The following is a 20,606-nucleotide window of genomic DNA, read 5'->3' as shown; positions in this document are numbered from 1 at the left end:
AGTTGTTTACGCACGTGCTAGAGTACACTCAAAATAATAATCATGTTATAGTTACGTGAAAAGTTATGTGAATATTTTCCACCCTACTTTTCACGTAGATTTTAATGGAATGGCATTTAAAAGCTGTTTAATGCATAATCCAGTAAAAGTTACGTGCTTCATAGGTAAAATGTAATGTGTTCATATCACTTTTCCCTATGAGTTCATATAAAATTTAAGTACCAGAGAATAACTATTTTATATATTGGTTGAAGTCAAAAGGGAGATATTTCAGATTTTTATATAAATCTAAGAAATGAAAAATACCATGAAAAATAAAAAAAATATTTCAGAAAATTAGTATAGAAATTCTATGGCTGAAAATAAAAAGCAACTAATAACGTCGTGAGATCTCGAATCGACAAGCCTCCAGGAATCGTTTTTGTTGTCACTGCCATCCAACCGAAGCCGAAGTCGAGATCTGAGAACTTCCACAACTCTACCGATGCAGGTTGAGGTCGCATTACATGGGTCCAGTGTCTCTAGCAGGCATGTCCAAACACTGCACTGCACTGCGTGCTTCATATAACCACCGCCACCGCGTGTATTGAGAATGCCATTGCGTGCCAGTGCACAAAAAGAAACACGAAACGCAATATCCGAAGCCACGGTGCTTGTGGCGCTGTTTTATTTTCGGCGCTGGTGTTTCAAGCTTCGGCATACACCGAAACTGCGTGTTTTCAGTTTCGTTAAACACCGGAGCCGAGTGTTTTCAATTTCGCGAAGGCACCGAAGAGCACCCATGCGTTGGTTATAACGTCAATCAATTGAATTCAATCAGACGCGTATTGATGAAAAAAGAATTAATCATTCAAACGCATTTTTCGTCATACCGTGGTGCTATAGGTGCTTATAGTACAAGCAACGTATATGGCAAAATCGGAAACACTCGGCTTCGGTGTTTGCCGAAGTCACCCAGTAAATCCGAACATCGGACGCATCGTGCAAGAAAGCTTTTGATTGCGTTTCGAGCTTGCATAGTGTATCGGTAGAACAAAAGAGTGAAGATATACCAAAGCAGAGAGCGGATGTCTGATTACTCAGGTGATGAGATATATCGGGGTTGGATTTCCAACCTCGAACATAGGGTCAGAGTTTTTCTGGCCCTAAGAGGCGAATGACCTAAAGGTTAAAGCCTCTATGATCGAAACAAAAGAATGTTTAACACTCTTTCACACCCTATCGGGAAGATGTCGGCTCGAAAATGCCTTGTTTGATATTCCTTCGCTCTGTTTCTCTAGCGATGCATAATGTAAACATAAAGCTTTTTTTATGTCGACGCGGTTGATGTAAATGGTGCAGAATTGTCCGATGACGGGCCGATTGAAGCGCTACGATCGGCCCTATATCGTGCTCAATCGGTCCGATAATCGGACCGATGATCGGACTTATGCGGGTCTACAAATTTCACTGGGCAGGAACACTCGACTTCAGTGCTGCCCGAAAATCCAAACACCGTTGCTTGGCAATTACACGACCACCGGTACGGGTGCTTTTTCTACTGCGTTCGGTGTGTGTTTTTCAACACGGGCACGAAGCGTAGCATTCAATACTCCTGGTGGTGTGCTCACGAGTGATGGTGAGTACCGTGCAGAACGGATCCGTGTTTTTGCCATGCCTGGTCTCTAGTTTCATACCGATTTTGAACTCTTTTTTCGGTGGACCAACGGCCTGTTTCAAGCATTCGACAGGAGCGAGCACACTTCCGGACTCACGCAGGCACTTGGTCCAGTCGAACACGTGGAAACTTTCAAATTGTAGTAAAAAATTGTAATTAAATAACATTTTTCACAAATATTTACACTACTTACACTTTCAGAGCCACTGCTCGCCATTTTCAAAATCGAGTTTTCACACCGGAGATTCACGTAGATTGTTTAACGTTTGGTCAATTCACGTAAACCTTATGTGATGAATCTATTCATTTTAGGGGATGTTCATATAACATTCATTTTCGTCACTTGACATTTGAAACCATTTTACGTGATTTTTCAAGTAAATCGAACATTAATTTTTATTTGAGTGTAGGTTAGAGCTAGATCACACTGAAAATAATTTGCACGCTAGCATCCCGCTTGTGAGGAATTCTGGCAACGGTCAGAAGGCTGGCTGCATTCCGGCAGCTGTCAACATTGTCCAGGCGAAATTACGTCATTATCTCGCCGCACGTGCCTTGTTTATTTCTCTCTTCCTTCTTTTTTTCTTTATTTTATTCGACTTCATTTGATATTTCTGAATCCCGAATGCCCATACAAAAAACAAATCTTGAGACGAGGTAAATGACATGGGAATATGGGTATGTTTGGTAGTGAGAAAGCAATGTTATTACCAATAACATTTTATATAATTAGTATATATGAAGGGCAATAACTGATTGTCTTTCATATGTACTTTTTATTGAATAAATAAAACCAATACGCTAAAAATGTAGAACCGATTCAAAACGGTTCTGCCAATCTTGTATGGCAAGAATCCGACAGAAACAGAACCGATAATAACCGCTAGGCGAAATTCTGTGCCAGAAACGGTTGTTGCATTGTTGTCAGACTTCTGGCAGAATTCCGGCAAAAATGGCTGACAGACATAGCCAGCCGTCTGGGGGGAAATCTGCCGCCGCGTACAAGTGGGATTATGTGCAAAGCATTTAAACTATCACTACTTGTACATGAAATTCATGAAAATATACTCTAAACTCATAAAATGAGTGTAAACACGGGAGCGAGTCATTGCGCCGAAAGCCATTTCGCCGAAAGTCGTTTCGCCGAATGCCATTTCGCCGAAAGTCGTTTTGCCGAATAGGTCATTTCGCCGAAAGTCGTTTTGCCGAAAGCGTCATTTCGCCGAAAGGGTAATTTTGAGTACATCAATTTTTTTTGTGTTATTATGCCTCCTATATAACTGATGTGGTGCAGCCACATAAACGAAGCCAAGATGACTCGGCGGCATAAAGCCGCCGAGGCGACGCCGGCTGAGTTGGCCGCCGACCCGCCGTCGGAAGCGGCGGCCTCTTGCATACAAACCTGTAACCGTCTCGTTTGCCCGGTCTGCTTAAAGCTAGGTTTCTTTGCTTTAGTTAGGTCCGAACGAGCGGTAGCGAGGTCGGACAGCACACGAATCAAATCGATGTGGCGAAGCCGCATTAGATATTTTTTCATTTAGTAATCGGAAAATACCACATACATTTGCTTGATAGATACCTATGGAATTGCTTTGATGATTAGTGGGTAATAGTCAACATGTTTCTTTGGGAACTCCGTTCTGAGGTTCATGAAGTTGAACTTCTTCAATCATCTTTAATTTGTCTTTATTTTAAATCGATTCCCATTACGATTTTAAGACAATTGCAGGAATAGGCGAAATGACCCTTTCGGCGAAATGGCTTTCGGCGAAATAACATTCGGCGAAGTGGCCCATTCGGCGAAATGACATTCGGCGAAATGGCCCTTTCGGCGAAATGACTTTCGGCGAAATGTCTTTCGGTGACATGACCCTGATCCGTAAAAACTTTTGATATTTAGTGGAAATCATGCTACATGTATCTAAAATGCACTTCAAAACTATAAGATATATCGTTACCTCTAGATTCTATACAAATTTCAAACGAATGTCACATTGTTTTAAACATAGATTTCAAGTAAAACACAGTTGACCGAATCAAGTGTTTTGCACATACTTTTGTGCTGTACTAATTTCCACTAGAAAATGAAGCGTCTAACACATGTAATTCGACTCAATAGCAAAACATATCACATCCAAAGGAAAAACACATCGAAGCTAAGTGAAAAACAGTCTAATCTAGCATTTAAGTGAATTTACACATGAAATCTTAAAACAAATCGCTTTGGTAATGTATTGAAATGAAAACGCATATTAAATTAAAGTGCTGTTTACATATGAATCGATCGTGCAAATTTTTATCAGTGTAACATAGAGTATTTTATTTTGCTGAAAGTACGGCGATCAGGTGTTAAAATTAATGTCGTTTTCGTTTTTAAATTGCACTACACTGGTGTAGCGACTTTTTCTGCACCGATACCACTGGTGTAGCACTCATCAAAAGTTTGATGTAGCTCTGTGCAATGGAATCGTTTGTTGTAGTCAATGGTTACTGTTTATGTTTTCATCATTTTTGTTCGTTTATTCATGCCTCAGTGTAGGACTGCATCGGTGTAGTGCAAATTAAAAACGAAAACGCCATTGGAATTCTAAACTTGTGGTAATGTAGTAGCTCTATGTTTAAAATGAATAGAATCTTTGAGAATGAAAGCTCCATTGGAGTAAGAAACGTTTCGAAGCGTTTGTTTGAATATTGCTTCGAAGAAAATCATTCATCTACAATTACAACAATCGAACGCTTGCTTCGATCGAATCGATACCGTGTGCCATGTGTCTTCTTCAAGAGAGGGAAAAAACGGTGGAAAAGCTTATTCGATCACATCATTTCTCCCGTTGCAGGTGAACGAAGCATTTGAAGTGCTGAAACGACGAACCAGCACGAATCCCAACCAGCGATTACCGAAGGTGGAAATCCTCCGGAACGCAATCGAGTACATCGACAGTCTGCAGGCACTGCTAGAGGTTTGTACTGAGCTTGTCAAGATCAATCAATCAATCCTGGCACCGATAAGTAATCTTCTCGCATTTTGTCTCCAGGAAGCACCCCCGATTCGACAGAGTCCGGATATACTCACCGACAGCAGTTCGGCATCCAGCTTTTCGTCACCCCAGGACTACATGGTAAGTGAGATGAACAATTACGCATACCGTCACACATTAGCACCAATTAGCATTCCGGGACCGTTCCGGAGGAGTTCGCATTGCATCGCAGTGCATATCAGTTCACACCTTGACCCATTCGGTCGTCGTGTCGGGTTGTCAAGAAATCTCAGCGCCCTTTTCGATCGTACCTTGTTTTCTCGGGTTTCCTGCTGTGTCGGCGCCACACGGGTTTTTTTATGATCTGGTGGGTGGGATGTTTGAGATATTGTCGTTTAATTATTTGTTGATAAACATATGGCAATGGTTCATACCGCGTCGGGTGAAATATTTTGCGTATGGTCATGAACATCGTCGATGTTTGTGCATCATATTGCACAGCTGTCTCGAAAAAGGTGGGCAGATTTCATAACGAAACGAACGGAATCTTTCGTATTGTGTGAATCGCGCTTTACTGCTAGACAAATGAAAATATCAGGTTCGAGCTCCAGTTTGCGAGAGAGATTCGCACACCCGGGCAAGATTGATGGTGTTGACGAATGGAGCACTCCAAGTGATCATTAATCGTTTGCAGATGATCATCCCGGGATCGATCGGTCGGTGGGTGGGAAGCGGATGCTCTGCGTTAATATGAACAGTTTGTACCAGAAGAACCGTTCCAGTTGGACGCCTTCGGTTTGTTCGAGCAGAAAGGAGAAAAAAAAATGCTACAATAAGATTAATGGCGATCGGCCAAGTTGTGAATTGAATACATGGCTCTGGCGCGGTATAATACGAACAACGAAAATCTCAATTAGCGAACGTGAGCGTCCGTTGACAGCTCGGGGTCGTCTTCGGCGTCATGTAGTTCGTGACACTGTCACCAGAATGGCAGCACCAACCACCAACCAGCAGGCTTTGAGAACATAATTAGTTCGGGTATTTGCAGTGATCTTGTCAACGGCATTTCCCGTTGCGATTGGGAGAGCTTTTTCCAAAATCTTCCGCATTAGATCACGGTCCTGTCCTATGCGGTACGATGCAGGTCTGGGAATCTTGTTAAAAATCTTCTACCATTTTTTTATTCAATATTATAGTATAATTTTAAGGCACACTGCTTAAGCTCTAAGATGCCAAGGGTATTTACTAATCTTAATTACGACTAACTTAAAACTAGAAAAGTATCATTATGTAATGTAGCGGTAGCGGATTCTCGAGAAGCTATCGGTAGTGGCCGGTCAATTGAATATCGCATGAGGGTCTTCCATATGCCGTTGGCGAAGATCCATGTTGGCCGCATCCTTCGGTCCGTGTGGGTCCGCGGGAAACACCCCCAGGCTACGAAGGCCCGGCGGGTGGCCCGCATGCTGGTTTCCGACTGGGGCGGCCTTCCGTGGACGATGATGGTGATGTTACGGAAGAGAATGAAAAAAAAAGTAAATATTGTGGAAACGGGGTAAAAAGGGGATGTGGGAACAAAATGTTTGAAAACGATAAAGATCTAATTAGTTGCCATCAAGATGGTGAAGAGACAGGGAAGGGGTAACGAAAAAGTTAGTGACAAAAAAAGATCTTGTTAGTTCCAATGAAGATGGTGGACAGGGACGGGGATCGAGAGAATCGGGCGGATGTTAGTGTCGAACCTGTAGGTGGAGTTTATACTTTCTGAGCGAGGGATAACACATTACACTTGTATATCAATGTGTTTAAGGTACTGGTATATGAGAAGCATATATAAACTATCCCGACTCGCCAACACATCCCGAACCGGAACTTCAGGCGGTCTACCTCGGGCCCTAAGAGATTCCAGTAGCTTCGACCTGGCGTCACGATACTCTACGCACGACCACACGACATGCTCGATGTCCTGATAACCGTCGCCACAGGTGCAGAGACCGCTCTCCGCAAGCCCAACACGCCGGAGATGTGCGTTGAAGGTGTAGTGATTTGACATGAGCCGCGACATAACACGAATGAAATCGCGACTCACGTTCATCCCCCTGAACCAAGGTTTCGTCGATACCCTAGGGATAATAGAATGTAGCCATCGTCCCAGTTCGCCATTGCTCCATGAAGTTTGCCAACTTTCGAGAGTTTTCTGACGAGAGATACTGAAAAATTCATTGAAGCAGATTGGTCTTTCATAAATATCACCTTCTAATGCGCCCACCTTAGCCAATGAGTCTGCCTTTTCATTGCCTGGAATGGAACAATGCGAAGGGACCCAGACTAACGATATTAAATAAGACCGTTCAGATAAAGTTCGCAAGTGTTCCCGTATTTTCCCCAGGAAATATGGGGGATACTTTCCTGGCTTCATTGCCCGGAGAGCTTCTATTGAGCTTAGACTGTCCGTGACAATGAAGTAATGGTCTTTGGGCAAGGTTTCAATGATCTCAAGGGTGTACTGAATAGCAGCTAATTCTGCGACGTAAACTGAAGCCGGATCATTGAGTTTGTGAGAAGCGGTGATGTTTTGATTGAAGATGCCGAAGCCTGTGGACCTGTTGATGTTTGAACCGTCAGTGTAAAACACCTTTTCACAGTTGACTGTTCTAAATTTATTATAAAAAATATTTGGGGCCACTTGAGGGCGCACGTGATCCGGGATTCCACGAATTTCTTCTCTCATGGATGTGTCGAAAAACACAGTAGAATCAGAAGTATCCAAGAAATGAGCACGATTGGAAACAAACGAAGAAGGATCAATATTCTGAGCCATGTAATCAAAATACAAGGACATAAAACGGGTCTGAGAATTGAGCTCGACAAGCCTTTCGAAGTTTTCAATCACCATCGGATTCAAGATGTCGCATCGGATTAGCAATCGATATGAGAGATCCCAGAATCGGTTTTTCAACGGTAAGACGCCCGCGAGCACTTCGAGACTCATCGTATGAGTCGACTGCATGCAACCTAAGGCAATACGCAAACAACGATACTGAATTCTTTCCAGCTTGATGAAATGAGTGTTCGCCGCGGATCGGAAGCAAAAGCATCCGTATTCCATCACGGACAATATCGTTGTTTGATCTTCTACCATTTATTTCAGCGCTAGTCATAATATGTCACGCTGTCACTTTGGTCGGCTAATGTGAATGTTGATCAGTTGCAGGGCCCGTTCAGTCGTCAAGAGGAAAAGGTGGAGCGCGGTATTTCGTTTGGATGCGTGAACTGGGCAGGAGATGGAAGGGAACAACGACAGTTTACAATTGACTAGTTGAAGATGTTATTATGTGCGTTCGTTGTGTTGTGTTTGGGGTTCGAACGAGGGACTTGGACAACACGATTTCCATGGCTCCGATGACAGAGCGTCGGTCTCTACCGAGTAGCAAGAAAGGTTCACAACATTTCACGGTATAATATTGAGAAATTAGTTGACGTTCGAGTTCAATGACGCTGTCGAAGAGAAAAATGCGTGTGGTTTTTCGGTTAATTCTAGGTGGCCGCGAACGTCGTCACGCCGTCTTGTTAAAATATTCTCGATAGTTTTTCAACGGTTTCAAAATTTATCAAATTTTATGCCTTTTCCTGACGAAACCGTAGCAACATTTCTGGAATTAATTTTGCTATTTACCATTTCTCGATCACAAAACTCTTGTTATTTTCGCAGTAGTAAAAAGAAGATTGTTATTGAGAACTAATGTCGTTTTCGTTTTTAAATTGCACTACACTGGTGTAGCGTAAGCTGCACTGAAACCGTTCGTTTTTACCAATTGCACTACACCAGTGCTACACTTTTTCTGCACCGATACCACTGGTGTAGCACTCATCAAAAGTTTGGTGTAGCTCTGTGCAATGGAATCGTTTATTGTAGTCAATGGTTACTGTTTATGTTTTCATCATTTTTGTTCGTTTATTCATGCCATGGTGTAGCACTGCACCGGTGTAGTGCAAATTAAAAACGAAAACGCCATAAGTTGCAATGCATTTCTATCCTGTTGGAAGCATTCGAACAGTATAAATAAAAACAACTTGTCCGAAAGCACCGCGTAGTAAATTTGCCAAAAACAAATCCGTGCCACTTTTTGTTCCAAGCTGTGGTCCTGGTCTTCAAGCTTGAATTCGTGAGAAATTTACCAGCACAATATAAGCCGAGCTGTCAACCAGCCTACAATCCAGAGATGCCAGGTAAAAATTTCAAATATCTGCAGACAGGGTCTGTAAATCTGAAAAAAAAATCTGCAGTTAGCAAGTATGTCTTGCTGGCTGCAATTTCTTTATAAAGTATGACACGCAAAACTAACTTAGAGCGACCAAAAAAAAAAAAAAGGTCTCGGAAATTACAAAAGTCTGTAAATATAGACGAAAGTCTGCGATAATTTCCCAAGTCTGCAAAAATCTGCGAGAATTTCAAAAGTCTGCAAAAGTCTGCACAACAAAAAATGTCTGCAGCACTATACCCCAAATCTGCAGATTTACAGACAAATCTGCAGACCTGGCATCTCTGCTACAATCGTACATTGCAATGGTAACGAAAAACTCATGGCCTACTGTGCGGCGATTGACTAGTTTTCCCGAGGGGGACGACACTAAAAAACTGCACTTCGCTTCGATTAGGCTTTATCACGCTGCATACGATTATGCACACTTTCCTTCTCTTTGCTACAAATAGTATCGGTTGAATATGGATCGATCGTCTTTTCTTGGGTTTTTGCTGGTTAAAAACATAACCATGGAGATATGATGTATCGTAATAGGCCATGAAACCTGAAAGTTGCAAATGTCACATGAAGAAAAATATAATTTCAAAGACTGAAGTTTTTTTATTTTTCAAGGAACAATGGTATAAAATTTAAATAAAATGATGATATTTTTTAAATCATTAGTTTTCAGGAACATTTTTGGTTAAGATTAGAGAAAGAAGTAGGAGAGATTCCGTACAACATAAAAATTATGCTGGAATATGTTGGATTTGTAAACGGCGCTCTAGCCAATATAACTGAAAGCGATTTGGACGCTATAGAACTTGACATACGTCAACTTTCATCTCAAGTTGTGAATCCAGATGTATGGAAATGCACAGAAAGATTCAAATCTCCATCCGAATTCCGGTTTTTCTCGGGAGAACGTGCGATCATAAGGTTGATTTCGAAAGCGGTCAATACTAGAGGGTTCAATTATTTCATGAAAATGAAAAAGCCAGTTCAGACAAATATTAAACCGAAGAGAGACCCAATATCCGTAATTCGTGAAAAAATCATCGAATTTTACAAAACAAGGTATAAAGATTATAAATATGATTATGTCTAATATAATTAAATCGTTTACAATAGATTGGATGATGCCCAAATAGAACATTTTATTCCGATGTTAGAAACGATGAATGTGATAATTATTGAATCCAACGATTCGGAGCAGTTCGCTAGAATAAAATGTATTATATGTAGTGGTGAGAAGTATATAACTTGTCGCCCAGAAAAAACTGGGCGCTGGAAAGTCACAAATTATTTAACACACCTGAAAAATGTTCATCAAATTACTTACCCTACGACATCTACAACAAACAAACGGACATGCCAATCTGTGGCTTCTTGCTCCGACCGTATATCAAGAAAGGCATTTAAGACTTCGAATGCTATTAATGTATCGTAAGTAGAGAATGATACACTAAAAATTCTCTGCGATTAACCAAATACTTAAAATTTAAGTGACATAGCAGATGATAATGGTAGATTAGAGATCGAAGTTCTAGATGAATCGGAAATCAACGACTCCGCGTTGGGATACAGCGATCACGAAGATAATGTATGTATTGAAGACGATCATAAGGAGATCGGATCGGAAAATATTGTACAAGCAATTTCTTTAAACATCCAAGGTGCTATAATGAGGCCTTAAGTAGCACCAATGTTTCGAAGGCCTTTTCATCAGATGAGAGTAAGCCAGATACCGTGAATATTCTTACGAGTTTAAAAAAACGTGAAGCTACATCCAATAAGCATGGAATACGGTACACGAAACTGGAAAAAGATTTTTTTGTGTATAGGTAACAAGACTATTCTAATCAATTTTTGAAACAGTATCCAAATTTGAAATAGCTAACAGTCGATCTATTGTAATGACATTTGATAAATTCATAATCAAATTAGTATATTATATAAATAAATATTTCAATGTAGATACATACAAGGTGGAAAGGAAATGTACCAATTTGATCGAGCCAATGCTCCAGCCCCTCATATACGAACGATACAACGTTGTTTGAGAGCAAATTCAGAACTGTTTGAAGAAGGTCGTCTAATGGTTGTCGAATTAAAACGGTATTTGCTGGAAAACGGTTATCCTTTAGTTATTTGTTGGAGTGAGGATGCAACCAGAATAACTGGAGGAATAGAATACAAACCTTTAAGTGATCAGATAACGGGACTCGTTTCTCCTTTAAGTAACAACGGATTACCTCAAATGAATCTGTTCAAGTGTTCGTCTCCTTCAAAACTGTTACTAGATTTGAAAAACTACCCTATTGGACGCAACGTACATTTATCAATGGCACAACCATTGGCGTCGCATGCAGCACCCTTCTGTGTCAATTATTTTTGCACGGACAATAAATTCTCTACGAACGACGTTTTGAATAAATGGACATTCATCAAACAAGAATTTGAAAAACAGGGCATTCGTATAGCGTGTAAAGCAACAGATGGCGATAGTCGTTTTATCAGTGCTATGATAAAAAAAATGAAGATGCCACTGATGAAAGAAAATCAGTTTGGAGAGTGGTTTATTGCTGATACCGACATAGAGGAAATCTGTGTGCAAGACACTACACATCTTGCAAATAAATTTCGAACAAGGCTCGTTAAACAAGACATCCAGTTGCAGTTGGGTTCGTTTTGTTAATTGCTAATTACTCATCATTCGCCTAGCTAAGGTCACAAACAGAGTAACCGCGAGAAGCAGACTTGAGCTTGGCGCTGATCAAAGCGGGAAATAAACTTACAGCAAATCAAAGGGGGACCGTGTTAGAGTGAAAACTGAGCAGATTTCTCGCTTGTACTCTGACAGGGTCCTTTCGATTTGCTGCAAATATGTTTCTCGCTTTCGATAAGCTAATATCAGTCACCAGCTCGACTCAACTTCTCGTGCCCATTCTTCCCGCATTTTAGAACCGTTGCAAGACTACGAACATAAAATTTGAATATTTCCTTATTTGCATATGAAACAATAATATTAAGCTTACTTTTCACGTAAAGAGTGATCATAAAAAAGACTGTTTTTCGATTCGTTATATTTTTCCAACTATACTAGAAATGTTCTTTTACAAAATTAATTTTTGTAATATTCTTCTAACAGGAGATTTTCCTTCGTGCTGTGAAAATACAAAATATGCAGATATAAATATTAATTGATTAACTTGTCTTTGTAGGAAAGTTTCGAGTATCTAAATTACATCTAGAAGAATTAATTGCCGATGTATCGAAGGACAGACACGGATTGTCGCTATCAGATATTAACGAAAATGACAAAATGAAATTCAAGCCAGTACAAAAAATGACATCGATAACTGTTCTAAATACCCTCAAAGATAATGTTGCTGATTCCGAAGGAACCGTCGAGTTTCTAAAACTTGTATCATACGTCATTTCCTCCTTCATGGACGAAACATTATCTCCATTACACCGAGTGTACAACATTTGGTTAGTGTAAAATTTATGAGACTCTAACTCTTCACTTGTTATGTATTAATATTTTGTTAATGTAAATGTAAATTATTACGTAATAACACACGTAACACACAGTTGGTGTCATTTCATTTCAAACTAATTTAACGTATTTTTAAACCTTATTTGCAGGTATGTACTGTTTGTGGTTCGTTGTTGGCGAAATTCGAGTATTGAAAATGGACACACATTGAAACAGTGTGTAACAACCAATACTTATTGGGGCCTCGAAATTAACGCACATGCAATCATTTTGTACATTAAATTTTGTCGGATGTATGATGCCGAATTCATCATCACCATGCTGAACAGTCAAACATGTGAAGCGATTTTTAGAGATGCTCGCTCTTTCACTTCGACCGAATCAACGATAGTGAATTTTACAATTCAAGGATTCGAATCTAGGTTGAACAAAATTCAAACAAAACGAGATATAATGCACAGCCAACAAAACACGCTAAGATTCCCACGACTGAATTCCTCATCCACAGGGAACAGGGTCGTTCTACCCAGTGATTGTGAAATTTCGGATGCAGTAGAAAAAGCGAAAGTTGCAGCAAAGGAAACTCTCCAAATGTTAGGTTTTGATTGTTCGAAGGTGTCTTTCAAAGAAAGCATTATTTTAAAACAACCAAAAACAAAACCTTCCAGAGATTGTGCAAATTTCGAGTTTGTTGTAGTTCCCGAGGAATTTCGAAACGATGTTGAAAATGATGTATATGACGCAGCCGAAATATTTGACAATGTTGGTGAAGAGTTACAACTGAAAAATTCAACAAACTTCAAGAATGTTTTCAAAATACGAAACCGTAACAAGAGAATCATTCAAATAAAAAAACGAACATTCATTTGGATGCTAAACTCTGGAATGCAAAAATGTTCATCCGACAGAGTGCATAGATTCCGGGAAACTAGTTCGTCTAGTAGTAACGTTAAAGACAAAAGATATTCAAATGAAGTTTTTGAAAATATCACGATTGGAGAGTTTGTACTGTTAAAACATAACAATCATTTGGTGTTATGTAAAACTTATGGTTTTCGGTTTTTGGATGGCAAACGGTGTGGATTATCGAACATGCCCGTCCATGCCCCTAGTCATTCACACCAACGAGGAGTTGAAGTACTGGGGAACTTTTTCAGTATTATTCACTACAGTGGGGTTTACGTTTTAGAGCTGATCGAAAACTATAGATCATTGAACATAAGCTGTTATGTTTCTCATATGGAGAAACCAGCAATAGGCTCCGATGGTATTTTATACTACACAGAAAAAAATGTAGCGTACATCGAAAACTTCAAGAAAACTTGATATAGATTTTGTTGTATGGTTATTATTTTGTCTAAATATAATTATTCGATGAATTACTATCTTATACACAATGAAAAGCAGTTTTTTTAATGTGAAAATGATTCATGAAATAGCATAATAGGTGAAAAATAATCCTTGTATACAGTAATTTTCTTCAACAATTCCGTTATGTGAAATGTATGTTGAAAAGATTCTGTTCGCGTGAAAATCCAGGATCTCAGTGGAATGAAATTGTTCCTAGCTCTACAACCCTGCCTATATGATGTAGGTAAAACAAAAACTCCGTCTGTCTGTCGAATCACTTGTTGTCCTTGGCCATCCAAGTTTTAACTATCTGAGAAGGTCCTGCTCGAATAATTGTCCCACGAACTGATATACGCCCTTATTCTGAATAACGTCGTATCGTTTTTTCCCTCGTATTTAATTTGCATTCTCAATAACGCTAGCAAAATCAAAGGTAGCTATGATTCGATCGAACCACATTCGATCGAAAAATCAATACGTCGTTATTCAGAATAAGGGCGATAAGCTTACCAAAACTATTAACCTTAATATTTCGCAAATGTCCTTCAGGACCATGGTCAATTACTAGGGGGCGAATCGGTTGTAACATAAGTTTGTTGCCAGATGCAGACAGTTCGGAGAGTTGTGAACTATCGTCCTGTAAAATCAGTTTTGTTATATTCTGGTGTATAGCAAACCCACACACCGAGAGCGTATGCTCCGGATTATCTGCCATATCCTGTCGGAATGTTGGCCATTCTCGTTTAATATCTGCGTCATTTTCCACAGTTTCTATATTCAACTCGAGCCAAAAATTATTCCGAATTTCATCTACATCGTACACTATACGGTTTCTCTTGTAGAGACGTCCAGAAGGGAAATCGTAAAGTAAACAGTTATGTAGTTTGCTGCTAATATGTATTGAAGTAAAAAAAAGAATTGTTATCCTTTCTATAAGATTTTCAATAACATATTTAATATTAAACACAGCTTTATTCAGTTTTTGCTTCAGTATTAATGAAAAACGTTTCTAAACATAAAAATTGCAAGTCTTAGCATCTAACAAAATATAAAATTAGTTTAATATCACAGACAGAGATATCTTTGGATAAACCTTCGAAGGGCTATAATAAATTGAAATATATTCCATCTTCATGCTCCCAGCTACTAAGAAAACAAATTTTCAGTGTTTTTTAATCCTAATTTTCATTTTACCAATCTGCTGACGAATCAATGTTGACACTCAGTGAATGTCAAGACCAGTAACAGAAACTTTTTAAGAGATCATATGTTCTTTGACTTTCTTTGACACGGTTAGAAACGTTTCAAACGGATCGATCTAGATGTTTGGATAGATGTAGTTTTTTTCGCTTTCCATTGACTTTTTGTATTTTATTTGAAAAAACCGGATCTGTCGTCCCCCTCGAGTGTTCCCTTGTATTGAATCGATTTTTATTTGATTGATGTAAATCGTAACCCATCTTGGCTATCTCAAAACTTCCAAAAATATCACTAGAAGATTCTGTCAAAGATTTTTTTTTCCAATCTTGAATAAAATAAGAAACTTTCTCTGGGTATGAACTAACATAATCTTTTCAATTTGTAAACAAGAAGGTAAAGTCAAGTTATCAAGATTTTTTCTTTATTTTGCATCATGATTGCACTAAATTATTAAACACACTTTACCCGTAGTTCCGGAACCGGAAGTCGGACCCGGGTGAAATTAAACAGCAACCTATGAGACTATAGAAACTTTTATTTGAGCCTAAGTTTGTGGAAATCGATCAAATCATCTAAGAGAAAATGGAGTGAGTGTCTTTTTAGAGTTTTTGACCACTATTTTCGGTACTTCGGAAACCGGGAAGCCGAAGTCGGTTCGTTTAGTAAGTAACTAATATAGCCTACAAATTGAACCAATTTTAAGCCACCCTTTTTTGCATCGTCGCTCTAAGTGACGGTGTGCCATTTTAAACACAATTTACCCTATGAAAGCATGATGAAATTCAATAGCAACCTATGGAACTATGAGATTTTTTTTTATGAGTGACATTATTCGAGACATACTTACACCATAAATCAAATAAACATAGATTTCCCAGTGTAATAGTAATGTAGTTGAGCAACCCGTGACACCAAAAGCACCGTCTGGTGGAGAATGGGTGCGTAAATGCTCCTAAAATGCATGCAAAAAGTTGCCTGCGCATTCAACACAACCACAGTAGCTAATGGAAAAAAGTACACCCGTTTGTCACTACACGGAAAGACCGAAATTAGCATTTTGGCGAAAAAATTAGTTGATTTTCTGATTTTAGTTAGTTATTTTTTGAGACAACTAAAAAAATCTTACTTTTGCTAATTTAGATTTTTTAATTCTAATTCTCTTAATAATAATAAAATATTTGTTGAAATGGCTATTTTTTTTAGTTGAATTCACCAATTAAACGTGCTGTCATTTCTTAGCTAAGGCACGCTTCATATCCATTCAACTAATTTTTTAGTTGAATTAGAGAAATAAAACGTTGTTTTCAACCAACATAAATGGTTGAGTTGGTTTCTGCAATTAGCAGCTATATGGCGCTCGTTAACACCGTAATGACTACTAGCCACTAGATGGCACACTACTACCGAAAAAAATTCCAGTCGCGGTTATCTTTTCTATATTTGCAGGTATAAATACGATGTTGTATTGGAGAAAAAGACATAAGCGAAACATAAACTTCTTTTTGAAAAATTTTACTTCTAAATCGCTGTTTTCTTCATTCGACTTCGCGAAATCGACTCTCTCACTGAAAACTTTGAGCACTCGGAAAACAAAAACCGAATACATATACAATTAGAATGCAACAGACTCACTTCACTGTTCCGCGTAAAAGCATTATTACGCACAATCGCTTCAAATGCGCACAAAATCCACTTTCTACTAAGATTTTACGTCATTTTTACACATCAGTTCAGAAATTTATATATGGATATATCGTATCACATGTGAAAAACTTCAAAACAATTAGAAAGCAATTTCAAGACTCTCCCTTTTAGCTTTTTAATGGATTGTTTTGCCCGGAATGAGAAGATACAAAAAACATCATTTGACGTGTACAATTAGAGTGCAACACTCGAAACTCACTTCACTGTTTCGCGTAAAAACATTATCACCAACAATCGCTTCAACTGCGCACAAATTCTGAATAAATACACCTTCCTTTAACAGTTTACGTCATTTTTACATATCGGTTTAGAAATTTATATAGGGATATATCGTAACACATGCGAAAAACATCTAAACAATTTCCGAGCAGTTTCAACAAGACTGTCTCTTTTAGCTTTTTAATGGATTGTTTTGCTTTGACACTGCTGTCCTTCAGTAATGACGGTGATAGATAAATAGAATCAAAGTTTCTGATTTTAATAACGAAATTAGTTGTCAATGAGAATTTCGTGTTGGATTGAAATATTGCTGGTTTGTGTCCAGAATATTCGCCAACTAAACACATTCTCTAAAAATAAGAGTTTTTTTCAGCACAGTAAATTCTAAATTTTAACTAATTTTATAGTTATTTTGGAAATTTTGTTGTTAAAATCAACTAATTCAAAAACAGTAATACGAATTAGGCGCAGAGCTAATTTCGGTCGTTCCGTGTAGAGGTGCTGTTAGTGTCACAGTACAGTGAGAAATCTATGTTTATTTGATTTATGCTTACACCCAGACATTGCTCAGCTAGATGAACTGTGTCGAATGATATTGATTCTATATGAGAAAGGCAATAAGTGTAGTTTTATAGAAAAACATCGTTATCATGATTTTGTAATAACACTTAGAAGTTGGTACAAATTGAATAAAATATTTACAAATTTACATAGTTTTCACCTGAATTATATAGATTTAAATGTGGCAACTCTGCATGCTATGCGAAATTGAACATAGCACGCTGCGAACGGAGCAAAGCCGCACGTACCGACGCGTACCAGTTTTGCAGCGTCATTTTGAAGAACGATTTGAATGTTTTGACACTCATCGCCCTATAATTTCGGAACTGGAAGGCGGATCTGGATGAAATTGCACAGTATATTGTGCGCTTTTTTCATAAATATGCACATATTTCCTTGTAATTCCAGAACCGGAAGTCCGATCTAAATGAAATTCAGGAAAATGTTATAAGGCCATAAGCACCAATATAAGTTTGTGAAAATCGGTTCAGCCATCTCTGAGAAACGTGTGTAACTATTTTTTTCTCCTTTTTCGGTGCATATCGCCCTGTAATTCCGGAACCGGAAGTCAGATCGGTATAAAAATTTAATAGCAGTCTATGGGACCATAAAACCTTTCATTTGAATCTGAGTTTGTGAAACTCGGTTCAGCCATCTCAGTGACATTTTTTTTCACATACACACACAGCCATATTGTGATCTCGACGAATTGAATTGAATGGTATATGACACTCGGCTGTAAAGTCGGTTTTTCACAGTGATTGCATAGCCTTTCTATATGAGAAAGCCAAAAAATAGAAAAAGCACCTTTGTTTGTTTTGATCCTAATAATAATAACCTCATTCCTTCTGTCTTGGCCTCCATTATTCTATTCCCGCTTCCTTATTTACATTATTTCATTGTTTTATTTCCTACTGTTTTCCTTTTTTGCTTGTTTTAGTCCTTTTTTAAGTTTTGACTGTTGCGCTAACCAACAGGCGAAACTGAAATTTGAATTCTTTTTTTTCTTCTCTCCTACATTCCCTTGCCTTGTTCCCTTCTCTTTTTCCTTTCATTCTCCTTTCTTCATGTATATTTACTGCATCGCTGCCAAAATTATTGAAAGAGTATGAGTTTTATAGTTTTTTTCATTTGACATCATCATTTTTTGGTTAATTTTTTCCTTCCTTCGGTTTTCATAATTCTCTCTTTCCTTATTGTTGTTCCCTTCCTTTCTGGTTTCTTGTTTCCTTCCATGCATCTGCACTTCAGAAATCATTATTTCAGGATGAATGTTCAAGTACTGCTTCGTTTTGACTTTCGTTTATTATTTCTTTATTTTCACCCATCCTTACGGCTTTCTAACCTTCACTTTTTCTTTTTTCCATCATTCTCTTCTCTTCTTACTTCAATTTTTCCTTCCATCATTCTTCCTTCTTACTGCTGATTTGCCCAAGTGGATTTTTTCATAATTTTATTCGAAATTCTGCTTTTTTACTCCCTTTCTTGTTCTCTTTTCGATTGGTTCTTCGTATCTATTCTGTTTTCCTTCTCTCTTCTTTTTTTCTTTCTCTTTTTCCCATATCTCTTTGCTGCTGCGCTGCCGAAATGACCCTGTCAAATAGAGTTTTATAATGCAGCTTCTTTCATTTGACTTTGAATTATTTTTCTTCCTTCGGTTTTCATAATTCTCTCTTTCCTTATTTATCCTTTTTCTTTTTTGTTTCTTATTTCCTTCGTTGCATCTGCACCTTAGAAATTATTATTTCAGGATGAATTTTCATATACTGCTTCATTTTGACTTTCCTTTATTGTTTCTTTATTTTCACCCATCCTTACGGCTTTCTAACCTTCACTTTTTCTTTTTTCCATCATTCTCTTCTCTTCTTTCTTCCATTTATCCTTCCATCATTCTTCCTTTTTACTGCTGAGCTGCCCAAGTGGGTTTTTCAAAACTGAATTTCGAATTCTCCTTCTTTTCTCTGTTTTTCCTTCATTCCTTTCTTTCTTCCTATCTGATGTGCTGCCAATGTGGCTATTTCAAAGCCGAATTTTCTAACGCTTCCTACTTGTGTCTTTCCTTACTACCTTCTATTGTTATTTTCTTCCTTCCGTCCATCCTTTTCTTTTTGATGCACTACCGAAATGATTTTTTCATTGTTTTCTTTCTTTTATTCTTCATTCCTGTCTTCCTCTGTTCTTGACTATTATCTAACATCCTGACTTCTTGCCATCTACCTTTCTTGTCTTGCAATGCATAGTTTGAAATCCAGCTTCCATATTTCTTTTTCTGTTCTTCCTTCCTTATTTCGTTAATTTCCCTTTTTTGCCTTTCTCATATCGAAGGGTTATGCAATTCACTGTTTAAACCGACTTGTGAATCAAGGCCCGGAAGATCGAGTATCATATACCATTCGACTCAGTTCGTCAAGATCAGAGATCAAGATGTGTGTGGTTTATATTCACTTTTATCGGAAATGGGTGAACCAATTTTCATAAACTTAGAATCAAAGAAAAAATTTGATGATAATTTTAAATTTGATCATTATCTGATAAAGAAAACAGTTAGGAAAAATGACATGAGAATGATGGCCATGTAATGAAAACCGCAATGTGGAAAGTGAAAATAGACTTGCGATGCGGTGTGTGTTTTTCTGTCGGATGGGTTTCCATAGAGACAGGACAATAATTGAGCACTGTGGCTGACGAATAAAGCGAAACACGCTCGGTTCTTCTAGTCAATTAGGTTGTCCCTTCATGTGTTTTTCATATGCAGAGTAGTTTAATTTGAAAAACAATTCCCCCGAATAGGAGTTAGCTACGGGTTCGAGTTGCATTCGCATGTCATTTTCTAAATCAGTTTTCTTTGTTAGTTACTGATCAAATTTAGAACTCACTCAACGGATCTACGTCTTAATAAATGGTTTGCCATACTGATGAAAACAGTTTAATCCAAATCGGAGTATGTAAAAACTTTCATCTATTTATGGAATCTTTGCAATATTTTCAAAAATTTATGTGATTTCAGTTTTGGAGTCTATTGGTAATTTTGGAACCAAAGCACCGATTTCTGTGTGAGCTTGAGTCACTTCCTAAGTGATCATTTCATATGTCTTGCATCAGATTTTCGACCTTCTTTCATCTAAAATGAAGCAGACACCCAATTCCGCGTAAGTTTGAGTAAAGGTGATTGTCGTGAGTTAAAAAAAACG

General features: G+C 38.2%; 1 protein-coding gene across 1 annotated transcript in view; it reads left to right on the top strand.

The window, feature by feature from the left end:
- The window catches only part of LOC131433945 (myogenic-determination protein), a 56,470-nt gene that overhangs the window by 4,255 nt on the left and 31,609 nt on the right, over nucleotides 1-20,606 (top strand). Inside the window, exons 2-3 of the mRNA XM_058600568.1 lie at nucleotides 4,495-4,617; nucleotides 4,693-4,776. Coding sequence (XP_058456551.1) covers nucleotides 4,495-4,617; nucleotides 4,693-4,776 — 207 coding nt within the window. The remainder of the gene's footprint in view (nucleotides 1-4,494; nucleotides 4,618-4,692; nucleotides 4,777-20,606) is intronic.

The sequence above is a fragment of the Malaya genurostris genome, chromosome 1 (genome assembly GCF_030247185.1).
Source record: "Malaya genurostris strain Urasoe2022 chromosome 1, Malgen_1.1, whole genome shotgun sequence".
Classification (NCBI taxonomy): domain Eukaryota; kingdom Metazoa; phylum Arthropoda; class Insecta; order Diptera; family Culicidae; genus Malaya; species Malaya genurostris.
Note: the sequence above shows the minus strand (reverse complement) of the source record. Positions and strands in the feature narration are given on the sequence as shown.